General features: G+C 41.8%; 1 protein-coding gene across 1 annotated transcript; it reads left to right on the top strand.

Moving 5' to 3' along the window:
• Nucleotides 1-1560: 1560 nt before the first annotated feature.
• On the top strand, nucleotides 1561-17627 carry LOC100827764. The gene is made up of 14 exons (XM_003566494.4): nucleotides 1561-1845; nucleotides 1987-2165; nucleotides 3165-3233; nucleotides 3468-3584; nucleotides 3667-3942; nucleotides 4770-5090; nucleotides 7796-8161; nucleotides 12069-12267; nucleotides 12448-12605; nucleotides 13205-13279; nucleotides 13457-13573; nucleotides 13661-13948; nucleotides 14267-14581; nucleotides 16683-17627. The coding sequence occupies exons 1-14, from the start codon at nucleotides 1737-1739 to the stop codon at nucleotides 17043-17045; spliced, it is 2952 nt and encodes a 983-aa protein (XP_003566542.2). The 5' UTR covers nucleotides 1561-1736; the 3' UTR covers nucleotides 17046-17627.
• The last annotated feature ends 1011 nt before the right edge of the window (nucleotides 17628-18638 follow it).

The following is an 18638-nucleotide window of genomic DNA, read 5'->3' as shown; positions in this document are numbered from 1 at the left end:
TCAAAATGTTGTTTTTGTGACTCTCACGAGAGTATACAACATCTTTTTCTCCTTTGTCCTGTCCTTTTTGCTCGCATCGTGTGGCGCATTATTTTTTATATCTTTTATTATACCTCCACGGACAGGCCAAAAGAGCTCGCACCTAACTTATTTGGGAACTGGCTTAACGTGGTTGAAAAAAATATATTAAAGCTCATATTCAAATGAGTGTTTCGTTTTTGTTGGGCTATATGGACTGCAAATATGATGTTGTTTTTAATCTGTCTAGAGTTCCTCATTTTTTTCATGTCATCTTCAAACCGACACACTGGATTCGGTTATGGTCCTACTTTCTCCCTGTGCATCGATGATAAGTTTTGGATATTGGATGCAACCGTATAGAAATGGTATCTCAGGATATCTTCAGTCATTATGGTTGGCCGCATACTAGTTGCTTGTTATATGCATATACTCGTTGTGTTAGACTTTTTCCACTGGCTAATTTTTGTATCCACGATCGCTGATCAGATATTTGTATGACATTTTATAACTTTGTAAATTGATGCAGAGGCTGGTGATCATCCCCTTTTCAAAAAACCGTACGATGGATTGTTGTTGATAATAAAGGCTAGCTCTCCCTTTTTCTTTTAAAACAACATAATATAAATCACATACTCCCTCCGATCTATATTAATTGTCTCAAATTTACCAAAATTTAGATGTCTAAAAAGCGTCTAGATACATGTAATATTTCGACAACTAATATGGATCGGAGAAAGTACAAAAGTAGTTATTGCAAAGGTAGAGACTAAGTCCCTAAGACACTACTACGTCCCCGTAAAAACATGACTAATCTGGTTATCCATACCTAGAGTAATCTTACAAGATGGAAATATGGCTTAATAAGGAGCTCTTTGGTTTGTGTAGCATGAAGAATGCATGGAGTACATTTGAAAAGCAAATCAAATCTGCAAGGATGTTTTGTCGCAACCGAGCAAATCCTTCGGCGTGTTTTCACCGTGCACTTTGATTTAGTCGATCGACCGGGGGATTTTCCTTTCCTCATGAATCATACATACAGATACAGCATAACAACCCTTCCAATGAATTACTCCAAACAACACCTGTAAAGCATAGGAATAATAAAGCGCCCATTTAAACCAGCAGTAGTAGTCGTACCACCAGCACGAATTACACGGCGGTGTGTGTGTGTGTGTGTGACAATAAAACCAGGACCATGCAACGCAACGCAACATAACTGGCTCGAGTGCCATAATAGCGAGCTTAACTCCAACCGTTACCGCCCCAGCATTTATGCGATACGGAGAAACCACCATCAATCCTCCCCCTCCCACTTTGGATCCAAACCGTGGTCCTGCTCGACCCGCGGTCAAAAGAATGAAAAACAATCAAAATTAATTCCCCTTTTTTTCAACAAAAAGGAAAAACTCTCTCGCAACAGAAGCGAACACCAACCTACCGCCCCGGCCCCCGGGGCCCTGTGTAAAAAAAAAAACGGACAGGTGCACGCCGGGCCGCGCGGCGGTGTGTGGGAAAAGAAAGAAAACCGGCGAAAAAGAGAAAAGAAAAGGGAAGAGAGCGAGAGAGCAGTGGCCACACCGTAGTGGTGGAGAGAGAGGGGGAAACAAAACCCGCCCGATCTCCTCGTCCTGCTCCTCCCCACTCCGATCGCTCCTGTGCCCGAGTCCCCCCACCCGATTGCCGCGCGCTTCTTCGGCCCCCCCGTCCCGACGCCGATGGAGCCTCAAGCCGCAGCAGCTGCAGCCGGAGGAGGAGGAGGAGGAGGAGGAGGAGAAGGAGGAGGAGAGGGCGGCCGTGGCGCGGACCCCGACACCGGCCTCGAAGGTAGCAGCGCGTTTCCCTCTCCTGTGTCTCTTTTCTTCTTCTTCTTCTATCTCTGCTGCTTAGATCTCCGCGTCCGTACGGCGCTCGGATCTGCGTGGATCGGCGTGACGTGGGTGAATGAATGCGTGGTGTGGTTTGCAGGGCCGATGTGGGGGATGGGGCTGGGCGGGGACGGCGGCGGCGGCGGGGAGGGGGACGGGGCGGCGCGGCTGCCGGAGCGCCCCGACGAGGCGGACTGCATCTACTACCTCCGCACGGGCGCTTGCGGCTTCGGGGACCGCTGCCGCTACAACCACCCACGCGATCGCGGCGGCACTGAGGTGAGGAACCCGCCGCTTCCCTCCTTCTCCCTGGCCTCCCCTTCGCGCGCTCCCCTTTCTTTCCTGATCTGACCCCGCGGCTTAATTGTGTATGCGCTCCACGGTTGCCTTGTGTAAAATGATCCAGCAGCTGTAGGTAGATTTGTCATGTCATCGATGTACTCACACTGTGACCCCCCTCCTACTGGGGATCGGATCACAGAAAGTTACTAGTCATTTTTGGTAAATGTAGCTCTTCTCTAGCTGAAATTGCATCTGCCGCTTGTGCAATTGCCCGTCGTGTCTTGCTAGCACCGATCAGGTGGCAGCATGGCAATTTGCATTGTGCTGGGTAGGCTGAACCTTGGGTATTCCTTTGGAAGCACAAGGTCATGGATGCTCTCAGACTACCACTCACCGTCAATTCACCATGCCTTCTATGCCAATTTTCCACTTTATTGCCTACTAGTCCATCTTTACTGCCTCCTTGTAAGTTTACTAGGTCCCACTAAGTTCTCTGCTCTACATCTAGTTTCAGAATTACATCATGCCATATTAAATATACTTGTATGACCATCTAACAGTTCTGTACATGCTTTATGACTTGTTGAATTTGCAAAAGTTACAACTTTGCTCTCTGCTTACTAATTAGCAGTTAAAATGGAAAGTTGATCATCATAATGATTTATGATCTCTAGCAATTGCTTCTATTGTTGCCATGTTTTCGTTAAAGGAATTTGTTTTTTGGTCTGTGGACCTAGGTTATTGTTTTCTTTGTTTTCTGTTTAGGCAGTAAACCTTCAGTTAACTTAGAACATAACCAAGTGTCTCACGAGTTCATCTCCTCCGATTACAGTATAGGAATACATATACCTATTTTTCTATAGGCGGCAAATTTATTAATCACTGTCCTTCAACTCTTTCTATATTATATTTTGGTGAAGGGCAAGAAGCATATTTGCATTTGTTGCAATTGGTGAAATATTGATTAATCACTATTCAATTATTTCAAAATTATAGTTTGGCGGAGGTGCAAAGAATGCAGTAGTGTTGGACTACCCGGAACGGTTGGGTCAACCAGTATGTGAGGTACATAAATTCAACAGCTTCAGGTTCAAATTTAATTACCTTCTGCTAAAAGGAGCACCAGTCACACTCTTGAGCATGGATGCACCAACTCCTCCACACTACTTGCATGCACTCAGTTAGCCATCTACTTACTGCTCGTTGACTAGCATGCAAGGTGTACAACTAAAGTTGGAGTTGGAGTATTACATGCGGATGGCTCGTTAAGAGTTTGCACTCACCCTTTTTTTTTTACAGTATTACATGAAAACTGGGACCTGCAAATTTGGTTCAAACTGCAAATATCACCATCCTAAGCAAGATGGATCTGTGCTGCCTGTTATGTTAAACAACAGTGGATTTCCTCTACGTCCGGTGCGAAAAATTCTCTCCCAAAATATTGCTTAGTCTTTTCCCTAAGATTTCTCGGAAAATCATTGATACCAACACCTTGCAGGGTGAGAAAGAGTGCTCCTACTATATGAAGACTGGACAGTGCAAGTTTGGTTCTACATGTAAATTTCATCATCCAGAGTTTGGTGGTTTTCCAGTGACCCCTGGAATATATCCACCATTGCAGTCGTCTGTACCATCTCCTCATCCTTATGCCTCTCTTGCAAATTGGCAAATGGGGAGGCCACCTGTTGTTCCTGGATCATATATGCCAGGCTCGTACGCTCCAATGATGCTGTCGTCTGGAATGATCCCCTTGCAAGGATGGAGCCCTTATCCGGTAACTAACTTGACTTAACAATTTTACTTTTGATAAAAGTAAGTATGTTTTACTTTTGATAAAAGTAAGTATGTTTTACTTTTGATAAAAGTAAGTATCAGCTACAGATGTGTAAGCGAGTTAAGGTTCATACTACTCCCTCCTTCCCATTTTAAACGTCGTATTAACAAATCACACATACCAAGGAGCAGTTTGAAATGCTAGAAAATAGGCCAGAAACGCTTCGGCCGCCGAGCGTACGATTTTCCAGCGCCTCCTGCACGCCCGCATGCAACGCTAATCAATGCATGCAGACCCACTATTTGCTCAGGCCACTAATCGCTTGCATGCAGCCTCCCCAAGCCAAGTTTTGCGCTACTCTCAACGAATTAAATCAACGAGTACGCTGGCCAGCGCTAACGCGACACATAAATTGGGAAACAACCAAAAAACTAAGACGGCGTTTAAAATGGGAAGGAGGTAGTAATTCATAATAGCCAACTTGTGTAAAGATATAAATCAAATGAATCAGGGCCTTGTGAATTGTATTGCGACCTACCATAGGATTTGCTATGTAAATTGTAGACTGGTCTGAAAGATGGAAAATCTCATTGTGCTGAGGCACGAGCTCGGTGACATCCTTTAATATATTATATGAAAATAGTGATCAATGTCAAGAGAAGAATAAAACTTGGGCAAAACAATTGATGTATGTGATCATAGAAAGCTAAAAGGGAAATGTTTTGTAAGAGTGCATTTTTTTTCTGAAAGGAAAGCTTTATTGCACCTAAGAGTGCATGCAATAGGAAATATTTTCATCCAAGTATAAACTTTTCTGTTTGATGCAGGCTGCAGTCAATCCTGTTGCATCAGGTGGACCGCAGCAAACTGTTCAAGCTGGACCGGTGTATGGCATAGGGCACCACGGATCTTCCTCTACAATTGCTTATGGTGGTCCTTACATGCCTTACTCTTCCTCAACTATACAATCAAGCCATAGTCAACAAGAACATGGATTCCCTGAGCGGCCAGGGCAACCCGAGTGCCAGTATTACATGAGGACAGGAGATTGTAAATTTGGTGCTACATGTAAATATCATCATCCTCGGGACTGGAGTTCACCTAAATCTAATTATGTGTTCAGCCCATTTTGCCTTCCACTTCGTCCGGTGAGTAACATATGAACACCGATTATATATGTATTGTAGGGACTAGTGGTACTTGTATAGAAGCGGACTAGAGCTTCCACAGTTCCATGGAATTTTGAACAAATAAATCCAAGTCAAGGTAGAACGAAAGGAACAAGCCAGCTATGCTTTCTCACTACTACAGGAGCAAAAAAGCACTTATTTTTTCAGCAAAAATAAATATGCTAGGAGACAATTGCTTCCACTACTTGTTGCCTCATATGCACAGGACCTAATCTACCTTAGTGATAGCATTCTCTATCCAGACAATTAACAAACAACCTGAATATCCCTATTAATTTCCATAAGTAACCTTGGCAGTTTGCAGGCCACACACCAGAATATCTGCAAAAGTAATAACCTTGGGGAGTAGCAAATTTCACTTGCTACTCTATTAGTGCTGCTGGGTAGTTGGACCTTGTCAGGAAATCTAGTCATGGACTGAAAAGCACGTGTCATTGATTGCATTGGAGTTTATATTGTAATCTCAGGGAAACAAAATGAGTTTTTAAAGCAAATGAAAATAGGGTGGTTCAAGAGGCATGCATACTTCATTGAGGAGTATTCTCTTGAGCTGTGATGGTTATTTGGTTACTCAGTCGTGAATTTCATTACTTTCTCTATAAATTGCCTCAGATCACTCAATTGATTTTCAGGATGACGCTTAGAAAACTGAATGTTGGTGAATCATTATTGAAAATGTTTATTAGTCAGTAGTTCCTGTCAATTAAATGCTTGGCACAGTCTATCAGAGCAGCCACAGGGGTTCGTTAGAAATAGATGGCAGCACTATGGAGTCTATATTCTTTAGTCATTATTAGTTAACAACCATTGGGTTAGTGAAAACCATCAAATGTTTTCCATCTGGTCAAGGTCTTCATTCTTTAGGCCCAGATCAATCAGAACAAAACTTGCCTACCATTCATTGAAGATGGTTGACTGAGCCTCTCATTGACCAGATCCATTAACAAGATGTCAGAAATTGTGGGGATGCAGTGTAAATATGTAATCCAGCATATGATAGTAGCAAAAAGTAATGTTTTCCAAATTTCTTAGCCAGTCAAGTTTCGTCAACGAACAAACACCCTTATGCTATATTAACTCACTGACTGTAGCAGGTAGTTCTAAACTATGCAATTATCTGAGAAAGTGTTAGCTCTATTGTGAATTAAAAGCACAATGTACTTTCATTTGAATGGAATCAAGATAGATGCATAGATGTTTCTTAAGCAAAATCGTATATAGGATCTTCAATCTTTGCAGCATTAGTTGATGTATCAAAGAGTGTATGCATCTGGCATTCGCCCGCCAATGCTGTTTGCTCTTTCTAGTTGAAGGTCTCAGCTCAACAAAGCCAAGGACTTCTTTTTGGGTAAGATCTGCCAAAGCGGGTAGCGTTAACCGTAGTATGCTAGAAAATAGTCCAAACGCTGTTCTCATCCCTGTCTGGGGCTCTGGGCAGATGCCAACCGTCTCCCCTTTTCACCAAAGCCAAGGACTTAGGGAGCCTAATTTGCCTTCTTGACGTGCTCCCATCTAATTGAACTTTCTCGCATAGTAAGTGTAAAATGTCTCATCAAGTGTGAATTATCCCTGACAAATTTCTTTGTTTCCTTTAGTTTGGGATCTTACAAGTTACAAACTTTACTTGCAATTCCATGGCAGTTGTGATACAGTGTGACATCCTGGATTACTATGCAGTATACAGTTATGCACAAGGTTCACAGCCCTGAAAATTATGTTAGGCTCGTGACATACTTGATCTGGAATATAGGGTTGCGCAATATCATACATGATGCCAGATTTGCTTTAATATGCTAGAAAGAAGTGTAGTGGGTAATTCAAAGGTGCACCCGGGTAAAAAAAACCAACATATTTTCTGAATATTAAAACATTTTTAAAAATTACACCTGAAGATGTTTGTGTCTTTCATGCAAAGGCAGAGCTTTGTGTAAGCCAGGGGGTGCCGCCGGCCCCTGCAGCCTAATTTTCTTAGTTAACATACGTGAGCCCACGTTGTTGAAGGAAATTCTTAGTTAACATACATGAGTAAAAAGTAACAACAAAAGAGTATACATTGAAAACATATAATGTAATTGCATGATAGATTATACATTCTTCACTTAATGGAAATAGCTTGATGGAAAGTAACATGCATGCATGCGCAAAAAATATGAGTTTCCCACTCAATAGATGTGTGAACAAATTAATGGTGTGATGATGTGGCATGCTTGCATGTTGAGAGAAATCAAGTAGTGGGTTTCCCTTACTTAGATATAGAAGATTATGTATTAGTAATTAGCTGTAAATAGAAACATATTGGTCAAGCTCCGCCACTGCTTTCATGTGCTGTAAATTTTCATGGGAAGAAGGCAAATTTTCATGTGCCGTAAATCAGTTCTGCACCCTGTGTAAGAAACAAATTTATTGGATAAAAAATCTTTTTTAGAGCACTGAGTTTTTTTCCCATGGTCCACAAATGTTCTTTTCCTTGAAAATTTACAAGCATATAAAAGACTTGAACTTTTACATGTGTTTTTCTGGGTTTCTTTTGACACTAAAGTATTGGTTTTGAATTTACTGTTTGACACGGGAGTATGTGCTTTTGGAAGCTATTTCGGCTCCCCCAAAGTGTAGTGGCCTTTTTTTTAAGTATATGCAGATTCTTATGTCATCTCAATTTGCAGGGTGCTCAGCCTTGTTCGTATTATGCCCAAAATGGATATTGCAGATATGGAGTTGCCTGCAAGTATGATCACCCTATGGGTACGCTTGGCTACAGTTCATCTCCTTTGCCCCTCTCTGACATGCCAATTGCACCCTATCCCCTTGGCTTCTCTATTGCCACATTGGCTCCATCTTCATCTTCCCCAGATTTAAGGCAAGAATATATTTCAGCTAAAGACCCATCAGTCAACCAAGTAGGGTCTCAAGTAGCTGCATCTGAACCTGTTGGGTCAATGTTGCCAAAAGGGGTTTTCCAGCCAGACACCATGATGCGTGCTCAGACTACTACGACAGCTGGTGGTAGTTCAAGCCCTGGTGCTGGTCGCTGATTTTCTGAGCTGAGTGGAGAGATCTCTCACAACAATTTTCCAATCACTTGACACAGGTAGATCTGAACTCTTCATGCTTTCCCCCTTGTATAACTTTCTGTTGCTATTAATAACGTTTCTATCTTTCTATGTCAAAATCAGTTCTGATAGGCCCCTCCGATGTGAATAAAAAGCTGTGGCCTCTGTAGACAAGGCTCGGCGAGGGTGGTCTTCTCTGCCACCTCAATAAAAGCATTGATAGGTTACAAGCAAGCTCGATTCACTTGCAATTTTTGTGTTCTTCTGTTCGTCTCTGAGATGGGAAAAGCAAGGTTTTTGGATATCAGGTTGGGATAGCTCACAGTCGGCATGGATAGGCTCACAGTCATATCCATTCCTTTGGTAAATAATTCCCGGGCAAGGAAATTTCCACATGCAGAAATTACTGGGTTTTGCTCCTCCACTTCCCAAGTCCTTTTTTTTGTTCTGTATATTGTCATATATATAATATATATCCTCAACAGACTTGAGACTTTAAACTACATGAGTACATATCTATATATATGTGTCCATACTTGGAGCAAGGCACATTGTAATGAACACTGAACGTTTATAATTTAATGAAGTCTTGCTATCATGCTTACAATTGTCATTGTCTTCATGGAGTAGTTCTTTGCTGCATAGTATTGCTTTGAATGACCGTAAATCTAAACTGCAAGTGTGAGTTGGCTGGTAGCGTGGGGTTAGATTTGATTTGGTTGCAACCGGTGAATTATTATGGACTCCACAAGGTCTAGAGATGACCAACGTTGGGGCAATATCCTATTCCTTTTCCTGCTTCCGTTTTGTTTATTCTTCAAACTCTTCTTGATTAGAGGAATACTAGATCTTGCATCTTTGATTTGGCTAGCAGAGTAGAAAAATCCAAATTCGTATGAGAACAGATGGCAATTATTTGAGTGATTCTTGTTTTGGTACAACAGATGAAAGTTGTGTTAAAGAGAAGCGACATTGTGTTCACTGAATGTTTTCTTGGTTAAGAGAGAAGCAACATTGTGTTCACTGAATATTTTCTTAATGAGATTTATGGACGCAAATAGAGCCGCATGATTGGCAGTGTGCCCTTTTGTGTTGAAATGTTTGTACCGTCTGTTGCACTGGCATTATAGTCTAAGCTCAAAGTATACGTGTTGTTTTTCCATTTAACTGAAGTCCTATTTGCAATGATTTGCAAAAAAAAAAAAAGAGGTTTACTTCGGTACAACCCCAAAGCTCTCTTTATTTAGTTTGACTACCCATGTATAAGATTATAGTAGTCGCTTGTAAGATATATTTTGATTTCGTAAGATTCATGCCATTGTTCTCTTGCTGTAAATTTGTTAATAAGAAACTGCTAAAACTACCATAGAATGAAAAAAAAAGGAATAATGGCTTTGCTGAAACTGCTGTCATCTTTTTATTATTTACTACTCCTATTTAGTTACTGATGTCATGTCCAGCATGGCAATTCACGAGAAAGAGAGCATTAAGCATGGAACTAATAGCCTAGAGATGATGCTGAGTTCAACCTATGAAAGATCACCATCCTGGCTACAACAAGTATGCATGGATTTTTTTTTCCCCGTCAAAAAAAGTATGCATGTATTTTTTTATTGATTATATCGATGATAGCCTGTACGATGCGTTCTGCAGAGGGTTTCCTGATTATAGTCACTCAGTTCTAAAATATAAGACATATTTTGCTTTCGTTAACAAAAATTTATCCCACTAACACATGAGTTATGTGATACTAATAAGAAAGATAAGCAAGCATTTTTTTTAATATAAATAAAATAATAACTACTTTTGAATATGATAGAATGATACAAGCTCCGATCCAAAATAAGTGTCACAATTTTGAACTAGGCTTGAATTAGACTTGGTTCAAAAGCGAGACACTTATTTTGGATCGGAGGGAGTATCATTTTGATGTCACACAAATATTATACTAATGGATTACCTGTTAGTCAAAGCCTTGATCAAAGAAGTGAAATACACCTTATATTTGAAACAAAGGGACCACTATTTTGGGGCCTTGATTAGGTTTTTAGTCGCCTCATGCATTTGGCAATTAAATTGTCCTATTACATATTTTCCGTTGAATCGATAATTTAAAGTTTACAATAGAATTGCCCATAGAAACATTGTCTTCGCTAAAGGTAATTAGTCAGCCCCATCGAAGATGCTTTAATCAGGAACATAAGGACACCTTCAAAAGACGATTATTAATTGACATTTATTTATAATCTTCTGATGTGAAGGAAAGAGAAAATAAGAGAGAGAAAATAACTGACTATGCGTGAAGAGTTAGACTCTTAGTCAGAAGTAAGTTAATACTTGACATTTTTACCATATGTACACTATCGCATTTAAAGTTAACAAAACATTTAGAGTCAGTTTAAAAAGCACAAGTCAATGTATGTCCTACATTTCACAGTTGACTAAGTGCCGTGGAGAGTCAAAAATTGCTCCCTCATGGTGTCCCCGAGATCAAAGCGTTGTCTAGTTGGCTAATTAAGCCTTTCTAATTTGTTGTGACTTAAGTGTTGTTGTCTTTTAATGCATGATAGATATAGTAGTGCTCCTACTTTTGTGGCTCAGAAGAACCTTTCTAGTTATTCTCTTTAGTACTCCCTCCGTTCCATATTAACTGTCGATTGGCACGAGGGACGCACAATAATATACAACAGAGTACTCCCTCCGTTCTAAATTAACTGACATGGATTTGTATAGATTCTTATACAAATCTGCATCAGTTAATTTGAGACGGCGGGAGTATATGCCATGTAGACAAAACATTAGCATGGATGATGATTAAGAGATGACACACTATTGTAAAAGTAAAAGCATCATGAGTGGCCAAAAGAGAAAAAAGTTTCATCTAACAGAAACCAGAGGCCAGCAAACACACAATATAGCGTATGAACCCACCGTTTTGTTTTAGGCGAGAAATATAGCATTAAGGATCACAAAGTACATACAATGCTCTACAAAACAGAGCTCAAAAAGGCTGAAGAAAACTTGGGCAACGGTCAAGTAGGAGAATGAGAATGTTGGGGAAACGGGGGAGGTGGTGCAACCGTGCAAGGAGGACTTCGAAGTACCAAGCAGTCCTTTTACTACCAATACCACCAAAGTTCCGATAGTCACAAGTCCGCATTGCATTTCCGCAACCTACACCAATATAGTCATTGTCTTATCTCTTTTTTATGGAGGAAATAGAGCCATTGTTATCTGCACCGAGAGTTTAGCCAGCTGAAAATAAATCCATCCACCGGAGTACCGGACCACCATCCACCGCCTGTACCAAAAGACCACCAAATTCGACACGTTCCTCTTAAAAAAAATCAACCCCCAGCGTCCTCGTGGCCTAAAGAAAAGGAAAAACAAAACACAAGAGGATCCTAAGCTGGGCCTCGGACCGTAGTTGGGCAGCACGTGACGGTGCCGCCGCGCGCGTGGGGCCCGTCTGTCTGCCCGGGGGTCAGGGGCCAGGCCTGGCCGCGGCAGCACCGCAGCAGGGCAGGAGCGACCGACCGTCCGGACGACCGCGCATTCAATGCGGGCCTCCCGCCGCGGCTCGCTGCCCACTCTCCGCTTTTCACCTTTTACGTTTCGGCCCCTCCGCTTTCTCGCTAATTCGCCCCGTGCCAGGGGCCCTCCCGGCTTGGCGCCTACGCGACGTCACCACGCGCCACGACAACCCCTCACACAGCGGAAGGGAAGCGAGAGCGAGAGAGGGAGTAGTGACAGAGGAGCCCCCCACTCACGCGGAAAAAGCCACACGACGCGAGCGTACTACGGGACGAGCCGCGGCTGCGACTGCGAGGGAGAGAGAGAGGAGGAGTCTGGAGGAAGCTACTGCTACGCCCGCCTCCGAGATTAATTTTTTTTTTTTGCTTTTGGTTTGCGGCCGAGCAGCCCGATCCCCCTCCGATCGTCGCGCCGGGAGGAGCATTCGTTCCCGGGAGCTGGTTGGTTGATGATGGAGCCGTACGCCTCGCCCAGGGACAACAGCAGCGGCGGCGGCGGTGGGGGTGGTGGCGAGGGCGGCGGCCGCGCCGACGCCGACACCGGCCTGGAAGGTAACGCGCTGGAGCAGAATTCTGGCCCCCGATGTGCGCTCTGCGGGTGGAATTTCGGGGTGGCCGTGTTTGTGCTCGTGTTTTGGGGGAAAGCAGGGGTTTGGGCGTGTTTTTGCTTGTGCTAGGGTTTTGGATCTTCGATGCGGCTTTGATGCGTGTGTGAATGTCGCTGCGTGCCAGAGTCGATGTGGAGGCTGGGCCTGGGCGGCGGCGGGGAGGCGGCGCCGCGGCTGCCGGAGCGGCCGGGCGAGGCCAACTGCATCTACTACCTCCGCACGGGCTCCTGCAGCTACGGGGAGAGCTGCCGCTACAACCACCCCCGCGATCGCGCCGCCGCGGTGAGCTACCGGTTCTCTTCTCTCGGTTCTAGTTCCCCCCCTCCGTCATGCTCTGCTTCGCTAGTTCACTTCAGTGTACTTGGGGACTTGTTTGTTACGACTCGCCAGTCCCTGGCTGATAATGACTGACGGGTTGAATTACAGCTGGTTGGTGCGGAGGGGAGCTTCAGGCTTAAGCCTTTTCGCTGTGAATTGGATTGATTCTGGTTCTGGCTTAGGAGCCTGTCATGACCTCATGACCTGTACATGATTGTGTAGTCGTTGGTTGCTGTCGTTGATTATCTGATTGTATATAAAGGCTTATTGTCTTAGTCTTATGGTTGATGTTGATAATTCAAAGTTCCACTTTTTGCTCACGGTGCCACTTGCTTATGATGTAGGCCTGGTCAGAGTCCTAAGCTCCCACTTCTATTAGGAAAGTCTTTTTTCTTTTCTTTTTGCCTTCAGCTCAAGTAGATGGCCTTGTTCACGTGTCTGCAGTGAGCACTTCTACAAGTTATGATCTATGCATAGTATAGCAGCTATGATTTCGTGACACCAGGTCGAGTTCAAGGAGGTTGAATTGAAGGTGTAAACATGTTTTGTGCTCTGTTTTGTAGTTCAATGGAGGTGCAAGGACCACAATTGCCATGGGCGTGGAGTATCCAGAACGACCGGGTCAGCCACTGTGTGAGGTAAGTAAACTAATCCTCTCTTGCCAATAGTTCAAAACTCGCTCATACAATGATATCAAATAAAAGGTCTTTCCTGTAGAAGCTTGCAAGTGATATTTCAGTCATCATGTATGAACTATTTATTATGTTATATGCTGGATACTCTACAGTTACCAATTTTTCATGATTATTTTGCAGTACTACATGAAGAATGGGACTTGTAAGTTTGGTTCTAATTGCAAGTATAATCATCCCAGAGAAGGTGGTCCTGTACAACCAGTTGCATTGAATACCAGTGGATACCCTCTGCGTCCGGTGGGAGTGTTCTTCAATCCAAGTATCTATAAAGTCTTAGCCCTTCTTTGTATAATTTCTAATGCCAAGTTGCCTTTTGTGATGCAGGGTGAGAAAGAGTGTTCTTACTACATAAAAACTGGCCACTGCAAATTTGGGTCTACATGTAAATTTCATCACCCAGACGGGCCGGAACTTGGTGTTGTTTCAGAGACACCTAGCATGTATCCACCAGCACAACCATTGCCTATGTCTTCCCCTCTTACATATCCACCTCTTGCCAGCTGGCAATTGGGAAGGCCTTCTGTTCTGCCAGGATCATTTTACCAGGGCTCATATCCTCCAATGGTGCACCCGTCTGCAGTGATACCAATGCAGGGATGGAATCCTTACATGGTAAGTTTCTATTACAGTATGACTTCCATTTTGATCTTTGTGCTACAAACTGATCATCAAGCAAGGGTGTTTTACATAAAGTGGATCTTTTAATCTTGACCAAAGTACGCGAAATGAATTCATAACATGTCTTTTAAGGATGTAACATTTACTGTTTGATATAAGTAACTCAGAATGTGATTGGAGCATTGCGCTATAAAAGAAGACTACACAAAGGACCCAAAACATCTCTTTGTACTTTTGTGTTATGAAGAATGTGATGCATGGTCCGAATAATCTGAAGCTGCTCTAATGAACTCTTGTTTCTTTGTTTTTTAGTCATCTATGAACCAACTTGCATCAGCTGGGGGACAGCAAAATGTTCAGGCAGGACCACTGTATGGCTTATCGCACCAAGGACCTTCGTCTTCAGTTGCTTATGGCAGTAATTATGCGCCATTGCCCTCTTCAACATGGCCTTCAAGTAATAAACAAGTTGCCTTTCCAGAGCGGCCGGGGCAGCCTGAGTGCCACCACTACATGAAGACAGGGACTTGTAAATTTGGAGCCACATGCAAATACAGTCATCCTCAATACTTGAGTGCACCTAACTCCAACTGTATGCTGAGTCCTCTAGGTCTTCCAATTCGGCCGGTGGGTAGCTCTAGTACACCAGTTTGTTTCTTTACGTATAACTAATATGTTGTCACCATGAAAGGTGGTCCAAAAGCACACACCACTGAATTATTTTTCAATATGTTGTCCTAGATTATATTGGCACACAACTTATTATTCTGATATAAACTGAATTGCTAAGTGAAGTTTGACGTACACTTGTAGTTGTATGCCAGTTATTAAAAGCTTTTGAGTGTCTTGTGGTAGAACTTTAAATTGTTGCAATTAGGTGGCATCCTGTTATATAGGAAACATTGTCGAATGTCTTGATTTTGGCTGGAACTTTCATGAAGTCAATATACTTTGAAGAACCTTTCATTCATTGCCTTAGTTTCACCACCCAAATCCACCTTCCATATATGTTGAACAATTGTTCAAAGATCTGTTCCTAGCTTAGTAAACCATGTTGTTACACCTTTAAATCCCTCCTTGTTTAGTCAACCAGATTGTGAAGCAAAGCCAAAAACTATATAGCGTACAGTGTTCTGTGTGCGTACAATTTTCTATGAAGTCTGTAGCAGAAGATATGCGTCCAAACAGAAATAAGTCCCTACTAGAAAAGTAACTACTGCTATTATGCATCTACTTAGTACCTTTTCTTTTGGTTTTTAGCACGTCTGTTTTATACTATGCATATGATGTTAATCTTCAATTAAATGCAGATTGACGTTCATATATTTATCTAGGATATTACTGAGTCTTAATCCTGTACTACTTAAGTGATTCTGCTTGAATTCAGTGTCTACTCTATAGTTTGTTTCAGTTTATTTATTTTATGGTTTCCCTGCACCCATATGAAAAATATTGATGGTAGAGGACAGGAAAGGAACTCTTGAGCATCAGAAAGTATAAGATAGGGTCTGTTGCTACAAAGTCTTCTGGGCTGCATGACTTGTGTTTCTTGGTCATTGCTCATTAGCTTGACCAGGTGCTCATACATTTATACAATGTGAAATAGTGAAATTTGTGTATAGCACCTGCATCCTCTTGGTTTACAAAGCTGTGTTAAAAGACATTCTACTTTCTCTCCAGTGCTTCCATTTTCATGCTGATGTTACCTTACAATGTATTTATTCCCTTCTTTTTTTTTCATTTTCAAAACGAAACCACCTCCGACTTAGTCTCAAAGATCTCATTTCTTGGCCAACTTAGTACTGGTTGGTTCTATATTAGCCTTGCTATAACATTAGGCTGAAAAGGTAACTAGTAGACCTGACATAGTAAAATTTGACAATGGTAAGTTTGTATTATCTATGATGGTCTCTCCCTGTTAATAAGCAAAACCCTTTTTATTTGCTTTAACTAGAAATCTACTAAATCTAATTATTTTTCCTGGTGCAGGAGACTGGTAAATTATTTATATATCTGATTTGACAGTTGACATAATAGTTGTCATGTGTTGTTGCCTATCGGTAGTGAATTTATTTCTTTTTTCTCTTCAACTGCATGGTTATAAATTTAGTCTTGTTACAGAAAATGACAGTTGAACATGGGTGCCTATGCTGAGCTTATTGAGTTGAGGTACCTTGAAGATTCCAAAAAATAATAAATCATGAATATAGTGCATATTGTACAATGTGAACCTACAAAATTTGATTAAAAAATGACCTGCACAGAAAAAAAAGAGAGCTAAATGTGTTGCATTTAAAGCTGTTTAACTCTTTTTTTTTCGTAAGCCACAAATGGTCATGCTTTTCTGTAGGCTAACATGTTATATCATGCATTGCATCCACATTTGTTCTCTTGATTTTTGAAAACTTTTAAGTGCGTTAACTGATGGTGTTACCTGCACCCATACTCATAATCTCTGTTTTGTGTTACCTTTGATTTTTCGCACTTCCCATATATTTGTTCAAACTTATCTTGGACTGTGCACATCTTATAAACGTAATGTTCCTTTAGGATTTCATTTTGGTTCAAGTGACAAAATGCGAAGTAGAGTTTCTTGTGACAAAACATGAGTATATGATACTGATGTAAATACACAAGCTATTCTGATAAATGGCATTGTCCATTGCACTTTTCTCCTCGTTCTGCCTGTGAAGCTACATTGTGATCTGAAGTTTCCTTTAACTTGCAGGGCGCTCAGCAATGTGTTTACTATTCACAGCACGGTTTTTGCAAATTTGGTCCGAGATGCAAATTTGATCACCCACTGGGTACTCTGAGCTACAGCCCTTCAGCGTCATCGCTTACTGATGTTCCTGTTGCTCCCTATCCTCTCAGTCTCCCTGTTGCTCCTATGGCTCCATCTCCATCATCTTCCGGTCTGCGGCCAGAATACATTCTAACTCTGGAGCCTTCAGTGAACCAGCCAGCATCACCTGGAACTGCATTTGGACCCGCTGGATCAGTGCCAAAAATCTGTGCTCCACACATGCTTCTCCGACCTCCAACTTCTACAACTGTTGCCACTGTTACAAATCATGGTGGAGGGTTCTAATCTCTTCTGAGATCAAAATGGATATTCAGCAAGCTTGTGAAGATTCTTTTTTGGGCAGGTGAAATGTGATCTCGGCTCGTTTTTGCTCCAATTTGATTCCACAGCAAATCTGTCTCCACGTCCCTCCCAGCATTTGTTCACTTGGAATCGCACCCTGTGTGAATATGGCTGGAGCTGACATATACATGGCCAAGGTTGAAATCTTAGCCATCCGAATAAAAGCATAGATAGGCAGTGGCAGGCTCATTCCCCTGTCATTTTTCTGTCTATTGTTGAATTGGAAAAGAGGGAGAATCCTGAAATCCAGTTAACCGGCAGTCTTATCTTGGTACATAATTATCGAAGCAGGCTATGGGATGCATCATTACAGGGAGGTTTTTGTATCTCAAAGCTATTGGGTTTGGCACTTCTGCCCAAATCTTTGTTGATTTAACCATCTCATATGTATTATGCAACTATAGGTGTATGACTTCTGTAATATGTCTATTATGTACATTCATAATGCGAACAAGGAACGATGTAATGGAACCCTCAGAACCCTAAGTTTCATCATCAGCTGGCTAATTGTTCATCCGCATCAAATTCGAATCTGTCATGTTTGGTCAGTAGCTTACGGATTGTGGGCTGCTTTTGTTGTTTCTTGGAATTTATTTCTGAAGTATTTTGGCCAATTCTTCCTGCAACTTTAAAGGCATGTATCTGTGCGAGTTTACTAAAAGTTACTTCCTCCAATCCATAAAAAGTGTCGTCCACTTAGTACAAGATTTGCACTAATTTTTATGGAGAGGACGTATTTTTCCAATGGTGACCTTGTCGATGCGATGTTACTCAAAAAATATTCTCTGAGTCGGCAAGGTATTGAGCATGGCCTCAATCTAAAAATATTTCGTATTCTGATATTAAGATTTGCATTTGGAGGGATAATTGGTTGCCTCGTAAGGGATCTATGAAAATTACTGCCAAGCCGAATAGATCAATGTTAGAATTGGTCTCACATCTTGCGGTCCAAAATTCAAAGAGAGAATTCCATATTTGCCATTGAAAATTTGTCTATATGTCCAAATGCCATTCAGAATTTGCATGTTCTAAATATGCCACTCAAATTTTGCATATACGCCACAACTGTTAGTTGACCGTTAACTCAATTGTCAGTTTTTTCATATATTGCGAGACCCTTTGGACACTTGACTATTTCTTTTTTCAATTTTCCACGGCTGCATGTGGTTCCAGCCCACAACATTGCGGCAGTTAACATGCGGGATGGGAGCATGCAGTACTTGCGTTAATATTCGCACAAAATGTTTTATGCCTTATATAAAAAAAGGAGGGATTATTGTGCTGAATCTATTATGAATTTTGTGATGTTAAGTAAAATCAAGGAAAGTGCTGCTGAAATTTTCAATTTCTCATGCCAAAATCATCATTTCTGAAACTTACTCCGAAATGTTGTGTTACTGGCATCTTAAAAAACTAGAATCATAAATTCTCTAAAATGAGTACTTTGTTGTAAAGAAAAAAACCAACATACTACCTAAGGGCAAAATTGTTTTTTCATCTATTACTTACCGGTCAACTAACGGTAGTGACGTATTT

Source organism: Brachypodium distachyon, chromosome 2 (genome assembly GCF_000005505.3).
Source record: "Brachypodium distachyon strain Bd21 chromosome 2, Brachypodium_distachyon_v3.0, whole genome shotgun sequence".
Classification (NCBI taxonomy): Eukaryota; Viridiplantae; Streptophyta; class Magnoliopsida; order Poales; family Poaceae; genus Brachypodium; species Brachypodium distachyon.
Note: the sequence above shows the minus strand (reverse complement) of the source record. Positions and strands in the feature narration are given on the sequence as shown.